Source organism: Amphiura filiformis, chromosome 5 (assembly GCF_039555335.1).
Source record: "Amphiura filiformis chromosome 5, Afil_fr2py, whole genome shotgun sequence".
Taxonomy (NCBI): Eukaryota; Metazoa; Echinodermata; class Ophiuroidea; order Amphilepidida; family Amphiuridae; genus Amphiura; species Amphiura filiformis.
Window position 1 is genome coordinate 33806633 of NC_092632.1, and position 19257 is coordinate 33825889.

The window sequence follows — 19257 nt, forward strand, 5'->3', positions numbered from 1 at the left end:
TGTCCAAGTGTTCGGATACTTTCTGGGCGCAGTATATCTAGGTTTTCTAGAACATGTACATTTAGGCCTAGTAATGGCAAGAGGGTTGAAACCAACACAGCGTAGGGCCTAATATTAACAATACGAGAATCATTATGGACCTTCATTCATGTTGCTTTAATGTTTCCTTTAATGATTGGGAAAACAATCGTGATTATGTGCAAGCTTTTCATGATGACTATTTCTTTATATGTTTTTTCATATTTCGAATCCCACGCGCGTTGTATCAATTCCATATTTTGACATGGCGAGCGGACATTTTGAACCGCACCGCAGAAAAATGCTATATTGGATGCGGGCGAGACGACGATAACTATGGGTTGTACAAATCACGGAGAACCATTGAGCTTGACCACAAAATTGTTAAAATGAATGTGTCTTTGACAAATAAAAGAAAAATGAGCGTAACCATGGTGTTAATTAAATGTGACCCTCTGATACTCCTCTCCTATTTATTCATATTCAACAACAACAAAACCCAAATGACTAATGACTTTTTATCCTTATGAGCACGTTGGTGATGGTGCTTGTTACAAACTTTATATCATTTATGCCTGTAATTGTCAAATCACGCATAGAAAAAATTCCATTTTACATGTTCTACTTTCCGATATATTTTTACGATGTCATTTGGTATCCAGATTGTTTTCCTTAATTTTTGAGGAGAAACAGCTTTGGTTTCCGTTGGCAAATACCACTTGCACTTTTTACGCTACCATATTTGTCCCGCCTTCAAAACGTCCTTTGATAACGATACTTGAAAGAAATACAAGATAGTTGAAAATTAAGTGCAGGTATTTGAGTGTAGGACACGCGTGGCACAGCGGCAGTACGTTATTGCAAATGGCCAAGTCCAATTTAATGGGGATCTTTTTCACACTTCCCATTTACACTTGCGAGAGAAGCGTATGACTGTCCTATAGCCAGGATTATTTCGTGGGGGTGCCGATTTTTCAAATGAAGACCTATTCAAGAGCAATCTTCATTCTGTTCAAAACAGAACTTACCCCCCACTATTGATCTTTTGAGCTAATATTAGACAAATTTCACTGCGCAGAAAGTTCATGATTTGGAGTATATTTATCTAGAATTGTAACCTTTTTGGTCCAATTTTGCCTTTGTTCACAGCAGACAAAGCAGACACTTTGCCTATTTATGGGGGGGGGGGGGGTACGCACCACATCCCTGCCCCCGGGCTACGGACAAGCCATGCCATAGTGGAGTGGTTCCCGATGTTGATTGGTTCCTTCCCTTTCACTCTATGGAAAGCATATTGTGATTTTGTTAAACCATATTATGAACTCGCATTAGACTATCGTCATACAACCTATATCAATGAAATGGAACCTCGGTGCAGTTGATTGGCTATATCGTCAAAACATGACATTTTAAAAATAGTATTGGGTCAACCAAATATACCTAGGCTGTATGCATTTCTACTGGGCATGTGACTTTTTGAATATCAAACATTATTTGAAATTTTGAATCGCTATATATTTGTTATGTTTATGTCATTTCAATGGCTGCGTGATAGCTGACGGTTGTCACATAATAAGGGCCAAAAGAGGCATTTTGATTAACAAATATACTGCGCCAATAAAGTATCCTTATACACTTGGATAAATAATCACAATTTCCAAACTGAACAATATTTGGGTAAATTTGTTGTTTTAATAACTGGACCTTCGTCTATTCAATTGCTTGTAACTTTACTTCTTGAGGCCACATTGGATTCAATGTGGTGTCATAATGTGCAGATAATGATTAGATATTGCATCTATTAAAAAAACAAATTTACCCCAATATTGTTCAGTTTTGAAATTGTGATTATTTTTCCAAGTGTAAGGATATTTTATTGGCGCAGTATATTTCATAACTAAATACCTAAAAAAGTAAAAGAAAGCCCCCAATAATTTTAGTGGTCATAAATTCGAGCACAATTAATTAACAAGCAATAAAATTGATATGAGCATAACTTTGGAGAAGTGTGTTTTTAGCTGCAGAATTGACGTAAAAAAGAAATCGGTACAATCGAGAAATTAATGAAAGAATCATGTATTTTTTTTGCATTGAAATATATTCTCATGCACATGTTATCCTGCACACTGCGTAATATGTTTGAATTGGCAACTTTTCAAATCGCACCAAATTCCATTTAATCATTAAGATAAGGATATACACGAAGATCACGCCATTATCCTTCACCGTTTAATAACACAAACCTGCGGATGAGGTGTCACGGTGTTGTTTGTTGTTGTTGTTGTTTGTAGTTTTTTTTTGTTTTTGTTTTTGTGCTCCATTATTTTGAAGAATGGGGTTCTGAAATTAAAGAAATTACGAATCTGGACAACAAAAAGGCCTGAATTCAGGCAAAAGCCTGAAAACTTATATCCCTGATATCTTGGAACATTTTGAACAGCATTTACATTTTTGTTTACAATAATTCTTTACACAATCATTCTATGCATATTATCATCGTATACAAAACATTTGTATTTGAATTGTACACATGCAGGTTGTATACTTCACGGCTACCTTCCCATACATTCTACTCACAATTCTGCTGATCCGGGCAGTTACATTGGAAAATGCGAGTGATGGATTGAAGTATTACATCACACCAAACTTCACCCGCTTGAACGATGCTTCGGTAAGGAAACAAATATTTAAATATTAAAACTATATTTTGGTGATAATTTATTATAATATTCATTATTCTCAGGTGTAGTTGAAGATTATAATCACAAATGAGGAGGATTATAACGACGACGATGATGATGCTTATCATGACGACGGTTATCATGATGTTTATTATAATATTATTATTACTATTAATATCATTATCATTTTTATTTTATTTGTAGTAGTTTTATTGTTATTATTATTTGTAATTGTGTGGTGTGGTTTTCCGTTTCCCAAAACTGAAATAACAGTGTTAAAAATGTGTCATAAGTGACTGGCTGCCCAAATGGGAAGCAAAACAAACCGTATCGTTGTTAGTCCTATCACCCAAGACATCGCATTACTGCTGTTTCAGGCGATAGAATGTCACGAAAACAGACCCCTTAGTTGTGTTACATCAGTCAATCCAATAAGAAAAACACGGTTCGATTTCATCCTATTTTAATAGCTCAAGATGCATGCATGTGCTGCGCAGATAGAAATACTCTAGCATCAGTGAGTAATAAATGAACTCAGGGGTAGATGCAAGATGATTCAAACTATCTCATCGGTATTAATTAGTCTATACTAGATCATATGCGCAGATTGGTGCTTCGGTATGATGAGTTGTGATTTGATTTCGTAGAAAGCGATCTTCATTAATCAGAACGCATTATTTAATAATCAAGTCTTGTCGCCCAAAGATTGAAGTCATGTATGATGGAAATTAATATAAGCTATCAATGGTGGCGACGTTATATTTTCAATTGTTAATGAATAACAGTTAAATTTCATAATGTAGAATTGTATGGATTTATTTCTCCACTTGTTACTGACATCATTGGTATACGGAAGCCATTTTGATGATGTATAATAGTCCTCATATAAATATTTATTCCGATAACTAAAATAAATACTAGACATATTCTTGCTTATCAAAGTCAGTTAATCGCCAATATAATATACATGGATTCTCATGGACACAGTTCTTATTTATCAATATTGATATCACAGTTCTTATTTATTGTGTTTGCTTTTGCATTTACATGACCGACCAATAAGTACAGTATTAATGTCCCATGAATCCCAGTTCTTACTATCTTTCAGTATGTGTTCAAGTTTGCTTTTGCCTAAGTTATCATTATTGCTCAAACTGGGATCTTGCACCCCCATGCAACTTCTTACCGCCCATATTCATCAGACACCTTGCAAAGTTGCACTTCATAATGTATCAACAGATTCGGTCGTTTTGCCAAAGAAATTCTCCAGTTTGTATTTTCAGTCTGTTAGACATAGGCCTATATAACAACATGAAATTGGAACTAATAATAGAAATTTCGAAAATAAGGTTTTCGTTGACATTATCGAATCAGATATTGAAATCATGTCACGAAGTGCACCTTTAAATTCCACATACATTTTGTATTCATTGTAATTTCAACGTTACATTGGGTTCTGTTATCAAAATCTAAAAAATACATTTTCTTGCTATTTCTGCAACGACTTCATATATCTGCTGCTATTATAATAGAGGCAAGTTTAAAATCTACATTCATCCTCTAATATTTAGTGATGCCCAAGAATAGCCAGTCAGATATTTGGTTATTGACTCTATAACGTCAAACCATGCCGACAGCATCAATTCGATCTGATACAACCCCGGATACATGCATCAGCAGCAGACGAGTTTGTTTTTTCAGCATCCTTTTTTGCCTCTGCCATTCCCTCTTAACACGTTGTTTATCAATGGCAGTTAAGCATTGCATCTCTAAATGCTCAAAATGGAGACGGGAATACTACGACTACGAGCATATTGTCGTAAGAGATACACGTGGCGTGGTTTCTAAATGACAGATATTATAATTTTTTTTAAAGGTGGGGGTGGAATCCTAAACGCCACATCATCCGAGCAATTTCCATATATGCTTTTATGACACGTTTTATGCATGCTACTATAATTATATGGATGCAATTATATTCCTTTATTTGATTTAATGTGTCTCGGACTCTCGGTGTAGTAAGATGTATTTAAGTGATTTTTTAAGTGATTTGTATTAATACATGTATCTCAAAACGATTGATGATTTTACATGCAAAAGCTGTCGCGACAGTAAAACGTAATATTTCACTAGTTACATGCATAGTGAAAAAGAAATATCTAATTAAATTGTCACTTAAATAATGACTGCAAAGGGAAAATCGTTAATTAAACAACCAGTATGCAATATTTGCTATTAATTGAAATATATTTACGCGCGGAAGGGGGATTTAATACATGTGGCCAATTTGAAAATGTACATTACAATTGACATGTGTTTGAAAAGAATACCGTAGAATTTTTTAAGATGGCTGGTTTGCTTCTTGTTTATAATGTTACAGTATTTGTGAAACATATGTGCTGATGCATAAGGTATATTAGCACAGAAGTATTTTACGTATACGCGTATTTCCGTAACCAAGAATCGTCAAGATTGCCATGCCTCGCTCACATACATGACATATTTGCAAAGCAATGGTCTCACGTAGGTCGATGAAATATCAAATTCACCATATTTAATGTGACGGCTCAGAAAGTTGGCATAAGCACTTACGCATGTGGGCACGGATCTCGTAATCAAATTTATCCTCTTTTTTTCCGTTCAGGTTTGGATGGACGCGGCGACGCAGATATTCTTCTCTTACTCAATTGGGTTGGGAACCATGATGGCGCTAGGCAGTTATAATCTCTACAACCACAATTTCCTCAGGTGTGTGTAATGAAAGATTTCATTTTTCGCCCACGTTGGTTATAAATATTATCGTGATTCATCTGAAACAGTAGGAAGTAAATTATTTTGTTACACATAAGAGCAATCTTGTTTTTGTCTTTAATTTAAAGAGATATATACATATATGTATTGTCTTATTTTTCACCACCTTCCTCTTCTTATCTTCCTCTATTTTATTATTGTTTTTGAGAGCCACATAATTTTTGTATGTGAACAAAAGAAATTAGATTAAGCAAAGATAAAAATATACAAGCAAAAGAGTAAATTCAGTTTCATATATAGGCCTACGTGGGACTTGATCGTTAATCAATTAATAGAATTAATGTAATGTTTTGGATTCAACAGAGATGGTATTATTTTCGCCTGTGTGAATAGTGGTACCAGTATCTACGCCGGTGTCGTTATTTTCTCTGTTCTTGGTTTTATGGCGGGGAAACAGGGCGTCGGAGTCGGTGACGTTGCAAAAGGCGGTAAGTTCTTTCCTTTCAGCAATGATCTGAAATTTGACAACATTAAAACAATGAATTAAACGTGCGTATGTATAAAATTATATAGATGTGTGTGCTTGGGTGTGCATATATAAAATATGGTAAGTGGGGGATGTATTTGCGCACACTTTAGATTCAAGTTGTAATCAATGGTGTGGCTTAAGGTTACACAAAGAGACGTATAAAAAACGTATAAAAGACGTATAAAGTTGTTCTCTAAAACAAGAGTTTTCTCAGTAATCAAATATCGCAGCAAGTGAAATGTTGGTGCATTGGATGTAGCTTAACACTTTTGTGTGTGTTATATACAAATTATTAGAATAAATTTGAAAATCCTTCGTTTAAAGCATTTTTACCCACCATGTTCACAAGATCAAAAACACGTTCCATGAGGTTTTTTCAAATGTGCGTTTCGTATAAATCCACACCGAGTGATTGTTTTCTTCTTCTTCGTATTGTACTACAAATCGATCAAAGAAATAATGTTGCCATGGGGAAGAACCAAATACAGTACCGATTAAATTTTAAAAGCCCGTTTTGGGGGAAAATTTTGGAGAATTTGCTTGAGAAAAAGCTGGTTTGTGAAATTATCGATATCTTGATTACGAGACGTTAATTTAGACATCTGAATACCTACATTATTTCTCAACATTCTGCCAATTGCTATTCCATTTGATTTTTCACTCCAAATTGAAGCTAGTTTTGCAAAAAACGAGGTTTTCCTCCATCAGTTCGTTCAAAATTTCAGCGCCGACATGCGTGTTTATTCTAAGAGCCATAATGCGGACGCGATTGTAATCATGTAATTGCATCCAATTATAGTTATATCATCCGCTTTGAGAACAGTCAATTGCGTAAGCTGATCTATGGCCGAGTGGATAGAGCGTTGGACTGGGAATCTAATATGAACTATTTTTGTGGGTTCGAGTCTCCGTGTGGCTGAATTTTCTTTTTTTTTCTCTTTTCTCATTTTTACTTCCTTTCTTTCCTCTTTTCTTTCTCCCCCTTTCTTTTTTTTTTCATTTCTTTCTTTCTTTCTTTCTTTCTTTTTCGTTCATTTTCTTTCTCTATCTTTCTTTCTATTTTTTCACTATTTCTTTATTCTTTCTTGCTCCTTTCTTTTTAGTTTTATTTGATTGATTCGCTGAGTGCAGTGAATCGTGATTGATTGTTTTTCCCTTTATATGATTCAGAAATTTGTAGGCCTGCTAAGTCTGTCTTGTTGATTTTCATCCCAAATTCGATTTACAAATAATTGCTTTTTGATATTGTTGTTGTTGCCTACCGTATTACATTGTAATCAGGGGAATAGCAGCATTGATTTCATCAAAGATATCAAGGCTATAAATTCAAAATCAACACATTTTCCAGGGCGTATCTCGACGAAGTGCCCCCAATCAATTTTAAAATTTATAGGCCTAAAATCCTTGTGAAAATTGCCGAAAACGGCTTGTGCCCCCCCCCCCCCCCCCCGGCATCCGAGCTCCGGGCACGAGCTAAGCAAGTTTCATAGCCTTTTCATGTCTTGACCGTGGATCGATATTCTATTGTAAGTAGGCCTACGTCCCGGTACGCTTGTTCATCTGCATGGCTGTTTCTGTTATGAACTTGCGCCCCTCTGAAATCAAGCGCATGAAAAACTCTCGGCTAACCTTAACGCAGAAAGACCACGTTGCTACATGACGAAAGCAATAATTGGACACATCTGTGACATACGTACATCTGGCATACATGCGTGGATGTACTGGGGAATGTGTGCGTAGAATGTGTATAAAATATGTATACAATTTAGGGTGTCTACGTGTCGTTTACACGTTTCCGTTTAGGAAAATCACTAACCGTTTAAACGTTAAATAAAATTATTTCTTGTTATATTATTTAATGTTGGAACCAGAGAAAGACTGCTATTTAAAAAAAAAATAATAACTAAAAGTTCTGAGGTTTTTATTCAAAGCTGGATAAAGTTGTACATTTTAATTACTTTTGCTTCTATTGAACAGCTAGCAATGCATGTTAATTCAATATGTCCCTGGCTGTTCAATAGAAGCAAAAGTAATTAAAATGTACAACTTTATCCAGCTTTGAATAAAAACCGCAGAACTTTTAGTTATTATTATTTTTTTAAATAGCAGTTTTTCTCTGGTTCCAACATTGAATAACCAGAAATTTAGGGTCTACAACTTAAAAAAAATGATTTTTTTTTAAAATACGTTTACACGGTGAACCAACCCGGATTATGGTCCGTTTAAACCGTTAGACTAATAAACGTTAATTATAACCCTGCTATAAAAATTTGTGTTTTTTTTTCACCATTGTCAATTTCACAGGCCCTGGTTTAGCTTTCGTAGTCTATCCCGAAGCAGTCGCGCAAATGCCTGTAGCACCTTTGTGGGCCGTTCTGTTCTTCTTCATGATTATTCTTCTAGGCATTGATTCTGAAGTGAGTATTTGTCTGTACGTCCAAACCTCCCATGTCATAGCTAATAACCATGTCCGTGTCATAACATGCTTTTTTTCACTTAATCCCCATCCATATAATACATGGTTTGAGCTTTCTTTTTTTACACTCATACTTGTGTATCTTGTATGTGTATTTGTTCTGTTCTTTAACATTTTAAAATGGGAAAGACTATCATTCCCTACTTATCATGTGGTAGGTATTTCATGTAGGTTGGGTATTTCTATATATATATAATTTATATAGGTTAAATTTTAATTTAAGGTACGGTAGGACATGAATAATACTTATTACAGGAACAGGTATCACTATAGGTGGCGAAAGGTTGTGATGGTCTGGGATTGTGGAACTTTTACTACTGTTGGAATGGGGCAACACTCCTGGTGAAGGGCATGTGTAGCAAAACGCAAATCTTGTGTTCGGACTTTTCATGACGGACTGGATCGCACAAACATACATGGAGTGGATTCCAGCCTTCATCCTTTTGACAGACAGGCGGCAAAGACTGTACCTGGATCATTGAAACACTTGACTAATAAGATTTCCATGCGATTTGTGAAGATTCTAATGTGGGTCGTTGGACCAACACCTATGGAACATTGACTGATATAAACTTGGACACGATATTTTAGCCTACTTGGATCTGTTTTGTCTAGTAACTAATCTTGTGCCTTGGTTGCGACTATGGTGGGTCCTCTAGCTATCTATCTCTTTCTTCCCGAGTAACCTGGTCGGCCGGGTCTCCCCTACACACCGATCGAGCAGTGAGACGCTTGAGGTATGATGGAGTTAATGCGACCTTTGTCGCTATATTCCAGGAAAAAAAGTTTTGAATTTTCGTGCCTGTAGTATGAATGGCCTGAATGTTTTAGACCTCCTAGGGTGGTACTGACATATATCTTAATTATGCAAAAAAGTAAATTGTTTTTTAAAGAAAATCCATGCAAGTTAAGAAATAGCAAATATAATTTCCCCGTTCAATTGTGAAATACAGTTTATTTTTTGTAATTAATATTAAATTATAATTTCCGTGATTCGCGGGTAATTTGGTTTCATTTGGTTAAGTTGAATAAGTTTCGATGGACGGGCACCAATTAATTTTCAAAAATTAATTTTCCAAAAAATATTTATTGCAACTGATCGGTGTTTTTTAGTGAATAAATGGGGTTGGAATACAGGGACATTTTATTAAACTATTTTGTTGCATGACTAGATCATGTAGAGGTAAATTATAGATTCATTTAGGCGTGCATAATAGTTTGATTTTGATTGAGTAGTTTCTAACTATTGGTTGGGATTTGTCAGCGCCGGTAGGACAGGTAACATCCTAGGAGTGCTATAACATCATTTGGGCCCTCGAAATTTAACCACATTGTTGGTTTTAAGAGCATGTGATTTGACATTTTGCAAATAAAAACAAACACTCGGGTCAACTTTTTGAATTTCTGGCGCTGATTTCATGTCAAGATTCTGGCTTACCAAAAAACAAAGAAGAACAAATCTGTGAAAAAATATCAAAATTAGCCACTTAAATTCGCGTTGTTCCCCATGGTAGTTTTTAGTAACTTTCCAGCCAGTTTTATTCATCGTTGGATGCCTATCTCCGATTATTGGCAATTCAGCGTTTATTCTGCAGACACGACGCGCCGTATTCATTGGGAACATCTCTCTTGATTCCAACTGTTCAATGATAACTGTTGTTTTCCCACAATTTTAGTCATATTGTGCATGTACTTTTTAATAGATTGTTGCATGTGTATGTAGGATAGTCACTGCAAAATTCCAATATCTTCCTAATGTCATCTTTTAGAAGGGCGCGTAATAATGTGAACTGTTAGTTTAACTCTACTAGAAATGACTTCTGAATGAAAATGATTTCTTATCTTCAAACATGTTTAATGTAAATTTGTAGTTTTCGCGTAGCTCATTTCACAACGGCAAACAATCACTTCAGGTACAAGAATAGATGCACAGTTTGAAGCCGATGTGGAAAATATATATACCTTGATAAAGAGCCTCTTATATGGTTATTTGAACATGTTGAAAGACTTTTTTCCACCATTCATATAAATTTGTAGAGAGAGAGAGAGAGATATGCAATAAATCATACCACAACATGTTAGCTGTTAATGAAATGAGTTCGTGAAGCGTGAAGGTCTCATTTATTTGTCGAAGATGAGAAATATTTCATATCAGAACCTGAAATTCTATATTCTGTTTTCATTAAATTCAAAAGCACAAAACTACAGATCACAATATTAATGAATTTAATTAAAAGTGCAATGTAGACATGAGGACATAGGAGGTGAGGCATTTTGCAGTATTATCTTTTGTTCCCTTGCAGCTATTTTAGGACATTAAATAAATACGATTTGTCATCATGAGCCAGAATTCTCTTGGACAGTGTTTTGTATCCGATATACGTTTATATAATTAGCACAATGCACTTTTGTCATAACAATCAATGTTCAGAAGTCAGAAATGTTCGCAAAGATAATTCAATTCATCATTGGTGCAATTTCTCAAGTTTCAACTAATAGCCTCAATAATGTAGTTTCTCGGCACTGTCAATTGCCTTTTGTTGAAATCAAACACAAATCTTTGCAAACTTAACAATTTAACTTGTTGCTGTATAATTGTTGTCAAGGCGCCATTATCAGACGCTTATTATCCCTTTATAACCCTTTTATCCCTGGTGCTAGGTTGTTGTCAGTGTGCCTGAACGCACGATTCAGCTCAACAGCAACGTCAGTCGTGCCTGGAAGAGGAGAAGTCAGACGGTGACGGCAGCGGCATCAACTCATCGTCAAGGTGGCATGAAGAGTGTCTTTGGCGTATTGTTCGAAGGTGCTAGGGAGTGGTGGAGATGCCACGTCAGTGGCATAGCCAGTGGATACTGCTCGGGATTACAGGGCCAAAATTATATGTTTATATATTTTTAATGTAATATTTTCCCAATGATTTGGGGAAAGTTAGTGCAACGTAAAATGCGCTTAGATGCGTAGGTGTCAACCGGAGAGACAATCAGTTACTGGTGATGGAATATTTGCAGCGTCCAGAAGAAAATGAGAGCATCATATCGCTCGTGTGTGTGTTGATGAAACAAGAGGAGTCGTTGATGAAACAGAAGGAAACCATTGCATCGTTCTGCAGCGAAGCAGGTCCGTGTTCTTTACACATTGTTAACAAGGGTTAACCAGAGATTATCAATTAATTCGGACAGTTTTCTGTCTATCATGAGCAAATTCAGATCATTTTATACAAACCTCAAAATCTCATTTTTGGAAATCTAGTACATAGAAGTTTAATCATTATATTTTTTGGCAACACTGCATTCAGTGTAATCAATTCATGTTTCAAAATTGCCCATAATGCATTTGCATTAATAGCTCATGTCATTCTACTTCTAGCTTTGACATTTCATGATAACCTAAATGCGCGTATCATCTAAGTTCACATTCCCAACTATTCTTATTGAATAATAATTCAGATAAACTTATATCATTATTTCAAGCAAAGCACTACGTAACCATATGTTTTCGCTACAAAAAAGTCAAATAACCAGAAAATTTCCAATTATGGGTCATTCCACCTGGCTGGAATATAATGTGTTACATTTGTCCATATTATAAAAAGAATCCTTACAATAATTTGAATTACTTATTTCATCCAACATTTGCCTGAGTATTTTGTGAAAGTTTGAAATCGTTTGAGTGTATTTTAAGGGGAAAATGATTAAAAAAATGCACACTTTTTGCGAAGCAAAAACACTCAAACGATTTCAAACTTTAACAAAACTCTCAAACACGTATAGGCAAATGTTACATGATATAAATAAATCAAATGTATGTATACTTTTAATAATATGGACACATGTAACGCACTTTATCCCAACCCAGTGGAATGACCTACATATATCATATGCATAATTATTATATTAGCGGATTTTCGACTACTAGTACATTCATTTTTGAAATGAGGTATTCTTGCACAAAACGTCTGATTAGATTTGTTACAATGAAAAGAACAACAGAAAATTCGCAAAATCAGCGCGAAAGACTAGTATTATGAATTTGTTGAGTGTATAATGCGATCACGGATGATGCTTGATACTCGATGTGCGATTTAGGCCTAATCTAGGAGGAGAATTCCATGCGCTGGAAGAGTCTGACAAATACGATGAGAGCCTGCCCGCGGTACTATGCGTGGAATGAAGCGCCAGATAAAAGTGGAATAGAGTTTGGCGAGTAAAAAAAAAACATGCAGCGGAGACCAGCAGCAAGCTTATAAACGACGACTTTGCAGAATTGTCTATACAACAGCAACTGAAAGACGTGACGGAGATGATTATTTTCTACATGGATTTCATATAACGAGGGAGTGGGCGTGGGTGAAAGAGAGAGAGTGAGAATTCAAGTTGACGGTGGCGTCTTTGTGTTATGTATGTAATGTAAACGTGAATGTTCCCTTTTCCGGTGTCTCGATATTTTAGGCCTAAGAGGAGCGAGATGTGTATATGTGTCGTCGATGACTTTGGGAGGGACATGTGAGCGCTGTATGATGTTATTTGTGTAATTTCTACATACTTGAGCGTACATGTATGGTGAGATTTGTGTGGGAGTGTGAATGTTTGTGTGATATCTGGTGAAGTAATTTGAGAGGGTGGGCGCGTGTGTACCGAAGTGTATTTCACATAAATATTGTTTCATGTGAAAGAATATGATTTCTGTCTTCTTTCACATAATTCGGGAAGACTTTTTTTTCTTTTTGTTTGGAAAGCGTAAGTGTAGTATTCCAATTACGATGTCAATATCATTTTTGTCATGAAGAGATGAATTCTTTCAAGACAAAAATGCCCAAAGACATTTCAATTATCACTGGCACCAGGGCCGGATTTACCACAGGGCCATGGGACAGGGACCAAGATCTAGACTGGCCAACATTGACGCGTGTGGTGTAATTTTGACCAAATTAATCAAATAAATTTTTGCGCGCGGGTATTTGTAACGTCCGAAAAGCTGGGGGAGGGGAATGTTGCCGTGCCCAAGGGCCAACATAAGATAAATCCGGCCCTGACTGACATAATATCGCCATTGTGTTATTACAATAGTTTTCCCTAGTATGTAAAACGTGGTGAAAGAGAGTTTGTGCGAAGTTATATGCCAGTCTTTTACTAGAATATGTTTATTCTCTCTCTTTTGATATACATGTGCATCATTTTCAATACATTGTTAGTTTTAAGTGTATAATGTGCTTCACCTACCTGAGCGTACTGCCACTGAAGGTTTTGAATTTTCTTGGTTAAATTGTGAGACACAAATGTCTATCCAATGTCCTGGAGAATAGTCTTATATTTCGCCACCAAGTCACTCCTAAACAATGTGAAATTTACCTATAAAGAAGAGGATAGATAAAAGGGTTATTTAATGTGAGGTGTATAATTTCTTCAGTGGTCGGTGCTCATTTGGTGAGTTCGTATAATATTCTATACAGTATACAAGCAGCCTTAGAAATAAATGTAAATTAATTGGCGCGGTCCTGCTAAAAGAAAAGAATATGCGCTATAGCGCTACTAACTTATGAATAAAAGCATGATGCGCTTTAACCCACACCATCGGCGAAGTTGAGTTCGCCAAAACAATACCCATTTTGAAAATCGGCCTATCGCAAAATAGCGCAATGCGCCTGCTCGAATTTCATGCTACAGAATAATATTGATATAGTCTGCATATCTTCCTCAAGTCAGTCATTTCGATATTGTTTTTTATTGTATCTCTAAATGTAATGATGAGAAGTATAAAAAGGTATGCATTTTCAGAAAGGAAGTGGTTCAAGAAATCCAACTAGCGTAATTGATTCGTGCAAAAATGAACAATTTTTGAGAAAATTTCAAAATTTGATTTTACTTTACCAACTCGAGGAAGGTATGCGGATTAGGCCCTATAGTGAGCTGTTGGCGGCTGCATGCTGCACTTACACATTTACCGTTGTAAAGTACGGGGATTTCCATCGCCTGTAATTTTTCTCGAATCTCCAGAGAATACATACATTATACAGATGTTGTCAAATCTGTGTCCAAACTATTTTGATCACAGTTTTTTGACGCAGAAAACCGTTGAGAACCAAGGCTTCAATATTTCCGATAGGGGTAGCTTGCATGTAAATGATGAACATTTATAATCAATTTACGCGCGCGCTGCGGAGGCAACAGCACCCGAGTGTATACAATTTACTTTAATTTATTTTAGTAATTCAGTTCAATCGCATTTTAACAAATTACCGATGTATGCATGTTTGATATAAAATGATTGTTGTTAATTATTTCCAGTGCCGTATTTTTAGGCAGAAAAGGCCACGTGTAAACGTTGCTAGATAGAGACAAAAATCGGGAATTTAAGCGCGCAGTTCAAAAGTATATAACAAGCACATGTTTTGTCGCCACCAGATGTCCGTTTGAAATATTAAATAACCAAAAATTATTGCACAAATTATATTTTATTGCATGCCACTGCGTGTTTTCGTGTCGGATTGTAAGATTAATATTAATGACTGTATAGGTGGAATTATTTTGAAAATAAAGGAAGATCATTCAGCAGTTAGAAGAATCACGTAAGTATTACATGATTAGCCCTAATGCAATGCAGCGATGTGCTGGAAGACAACACCAGGCCATAATCAGACCGCAGACGAAATGAATGATGATTGAAAACAAGCAGCTCTCATACCAATTTCTTTTCCATATTTCTAGGGTCTAGGAGCATTCTAACTTACGAATAATAACCAGTTATTTTCAGAATTTACACTTTTAAAACAAACAGTAAAGCAACATTACGCAAAACGAAAATAAGAATTTTTGGCAGTCCCAAGCGCGCGCCTTATTTGGAGCATATTTTTTGTTAACCGTTATCGTTACTTCCTTTCAGTTCGTTGGTGTGGAAGGCTTCATAACAGCCATTGTAGATCTATTCCCAAATCAACTCAGAAAGGGCTACCGAAGAGAGTACTTTGCAGCTGGTTACTGTTTTGTGTGTTTCCTGGTCGGATTGAGCATGGTTTCGTATGTGGGTATCAATCTTGCAGCATTTAGCATGTTTAGGCTATAACAATTTAGCCTTTTTAGGCAATAACAGTTATTGCATGATGCACAGGGCAGAGGGTATATAATGAAACTATGTGTGTGTAGGTCTACATCCATATCAAAAGGATGCATTTTTTCGGCTGCTAAAATGACTTCCACTTGAGTGTGATATGAGTGTGGCATTTATTCCTAGCTATTATGAAAAAAGAGACGCATGTAGCATCCGACAAGTGCATCGTTTTGAAAATGGATGTACACAGTTTGCAGAATCTCATATGCTTCTGCTAACTGAATTTTAATGATAAAGTATCTCTTATACGATAAATTCTACATGGAGTTTTAATTCAAGGTGAGAAAGATTTGCGACTTCATGCGGTAACATTTTTGAGATAGGATGGTGAATCTTCACAACAATTTTTTGTATTATTATTATTATCATGCAAAATTTATTAGTATTGTACATGTATGTTTATGCAAGTGGAAACATAATTTGCATTCTTCAATTCTTGCATACACTTATTTGGGTAAGGCACTAATTAGGGTGAATACCTTTTTGAAATGAAAAAACTATGTCGTTTCAAAAAAAACCGCAAGCATTAGCGGTACAAACTTTGACGCGACGCAGAACCTTGCCTTGTTCATGGAAAAATTAAAGATGAAAAAAAAACGGCAAATGCAACAACGACATCTTCAATTATAGTGACATGATATTAAAATGGATGATTTAATTAACTGGATGCCAATTAACATGGAAAAGAAACATTTTAGCATCTAAAATGCATATGCTACTCACAAATGTTAAGTATGATATTGTCGTAATAGCTCTTAAGCAAGGGTATGAATAATTGTTGAGACTTGGATAAATCAACAGGCAAAGTGACCGAATGAAACAGTAATTTGAAATGATAATCTTATTAACAGAGCAACATTTCTAACCGTTGTCGATTATTATTGCCACAGGGTGGAATCTACCTATTTCAACTGTTCGATTACTACTCAGCCAGTGGAACAGCACTTTTGTGGTTGGCCTTCTTTGAAAGTATGGCGATAGGATGGGTTTACGGTAAGTTGAACGAAGCGTTATATTTTTACCTTAAGTACGTTATTAGACACCGTGAAGGTCATTGAGCATCCGAAATGGTGTAGGGCTACATGTACAATGTAGCACTCTCATACCAGAGGACCGTGGTGGACATTTAAAAGGGCATTTCGTGATCCACAGCCTCATCCCCCCACTTTTCTCAAAAAAAGTTGAGATTTTTATATCACGGGAAACCTATGGCTACATAATGTTTATATACAAAAAAATTCTTGCAGATTATTTCGTTTAGCAAAGATATCGTGAAATTTGAATTTCGTTCTGGTGCACCAGAACGAAATTACAACACATTGTCTATGGAGCAGTGTAATACACATAATCATTCATAACTCGCAAACGTAAAATCGGAAACAACTGAAATTTTGGGAATAAGCTTTTTTCGTGGATATCTACTGAAAAATGTCATAAAAAGAGGATGCTAGGATCACGAAATACTCCTTTAACATAATGATATAATATACATACCAGCTTTTCGTAGTGTGTCGATGGAAGTCATCTATGATTCAGTTATCACCTCAATTCAGTCAAGAGCACTGCAATGTAGATATCTGAACCACGATCACTATTACAACTAGCCTACTTAAAGGGGCATTCTTTTAGGGTATGATTCAATAGACATGAAAAAAAAAAACACCAAAATTTCAGTGGATTTGGACATTGGATTGCATGTATTACAGTGCATCCATCCCATCGTAGGCCACTGTGTTGTAATTTCTATTGACACACAGAAAATACAAACCGAATCTGCAAGAACAGTTATGTAGATTGCACAGAAGCATTGTATTTAATCAGGCCTTATATTAATTAAGTATGCCTGGACCAGGAGCTAAAATGAGCTCCTGGTCATAAAGATGGCTCATGGTCCTATAGTTTGTAGTGTAAAATATTGGATACACCAGGAGCCAAAACTGGGTAACCAGGGGTTGAAAAAAGCCTGGGTGCCTTGCCTGGTTAATATAAGCCTTGTATATAATATTATTATATAGTTCTGATGGTACAAACATCTCCTTCTTTTGGGTAAGTGGGAGGGGGTGGATCTGAAAGTGTCCCATTAAATCACGAAAACAACATATCCTTCGAACATATTTATGGCCTAAATCTGAATCTGCACTTACTCAACTTCTAATGTTCAACTTCTAATGAACAAATGTTTGACTTTTGCATACACATATTTACTGTTTCTCTGTAATTGTTTTTCCAGGATCTGATCGGTTCTTGCGAGACTGGTACTCGATGCTTGGTCGCAGGCATAATTACCTGTTCATATATTTCAAATTTGCTTGGAGATTCCTTACCCCAATTTTCACAGGTGTAAGTATTAACCGTAAATGTGTTTTTTAAAATAATGCATGATTACATAATTGATTGTTCATTACTGAATAATTGATGCAAGCAATTGCCAAGTGGTGATTGGATTGACGTGATATTCATGATACAGTAGCCTACACCCTCAAGAGCCACCTATTCTGCAGGAGGCAATGGACAGGTTACTATTATTATAGTATTAACGGCTCTTTTCAGAGCCACCAATTACGAACAATGATCAATTCAGACAATAACTACTAAATACAAAACAACTTGAATATGTTCATGTGCACTGCTGGTTAATAATAATAAATTATAACGATTTTAAAAAAGTAATAGTTCTGTGATGACTAACTATGAATATAAATTGTTTTACTCTTTTCTTTCTGCAGTCCATCTGTATTTTTTCATTAGTGAATTTCAAGCCTCTTACATATCAAGGCTATACCTACCCAAATTGGGGTTATGCTATAGGGTGGTTCTTCGCATTATCATCTATGCTTATGGTACCTCTATGGTTTGTCTTCAAACTCATACAAGCTGATGGCACACTCAAAGAAGTAAGTGTATAATGGTGTGGGGAAAAGTGCGTAGGTTCAGAGCAGACTGGATAATCTAGCTCACGCTCTTCCTGGAATTGGAACAGATAATGGGCATTACTAATGAATTATTATCCATTTAGTCCGGTTAAAAGTGCAGAGATACGGTTCGGTACCCATAGTCCTGACAGAAATATGGCTCTAGCACTAATATTTTATATGGCATTTTTTGCCCTTTTTTTGCATTTTGTGAAGAAATGAGAACAATAAATTGGACAAAGTGGTATGCAACATGAAGGGGCAAATCTTCTCGTTCTATTGGTGGCATCGGTATCAATACAGCTTACATGCTTTTATAGAAACCAAAAAGTGGTATATGCAATGGGTGTAGTATTAAAAGTCCAGACACTATAAGTTATTAATTTCATTTATTATCTGTTGAAACGCCACAGACACATCATGTATATTTCTTGGAAGCGCTAGAGGAGGGGCGGACCCCCTCAAAAAAAATTACCAAAAGCCAATAAAGTTGCATTTGCGAGTGAAGCGAGCAAAAAAATGAGGTTTTTATGCCTTTTTGATCAAAAAGGTCCACAATATTTTTGGGTGAAAATCCACCTTTTCAAAATCCACCTTGCCCAAGTCGCACTTTTTTAAAATCAGCACCCCACCCCCCCCAATCCTGGTTACACGCCTGTTTCCTGGGTATATAGGATTAAGACAAATGTTCAATGGACGGGCGTAAAAACTAGCACTGCAGTCCTATCATATTGATTTTTCAAAGTAACGTTACTACCTATTTCAATGCAATGAAATTAAGCT

At 35.9% G+C, this 19257-nt stretch overlaps 1 protein-coding gene across 1 annotated transcript in view; it reads left to right on the plus strand.

Annotated features, from left to right (window-relative positions):
* The window catches only part of LOC140153018 (sodium- and chloride-dependent GABA transporter 1-like), a 37325-nt gene that overhangs the window by 11666 nt on the left and 6402 nt on the right, over nt 1-19257 (plus strand). Inside the window, exons 5-12 of the mRNA XM_072175604.1 lie at nt 2555-2689; nt 5344-5447; nt 5814-5938; nt 8284-8396; nt 15338-15475; nt 16453-16555; nt 17793-17902; nt 18289-18456. Of these exons, the coding sequence (XP_072031705.1) occupies nt 2555-2689; nt 5344-5447; nt 5814-5938; nt 8284-8396; nt 15338-15475; nt 16453-16555; nt 17793-17902; nt 18289-18456 (996 nt within the window). The remainder of the gene's footprint in view (nt 1-2554; nt 2690-5343; nt 5448-5813; nt 5939-8283; nt 8397-15337; nt 15476-16452; nt 16556-17792; nt 17903-18288; nt 18457-19257) is intronic.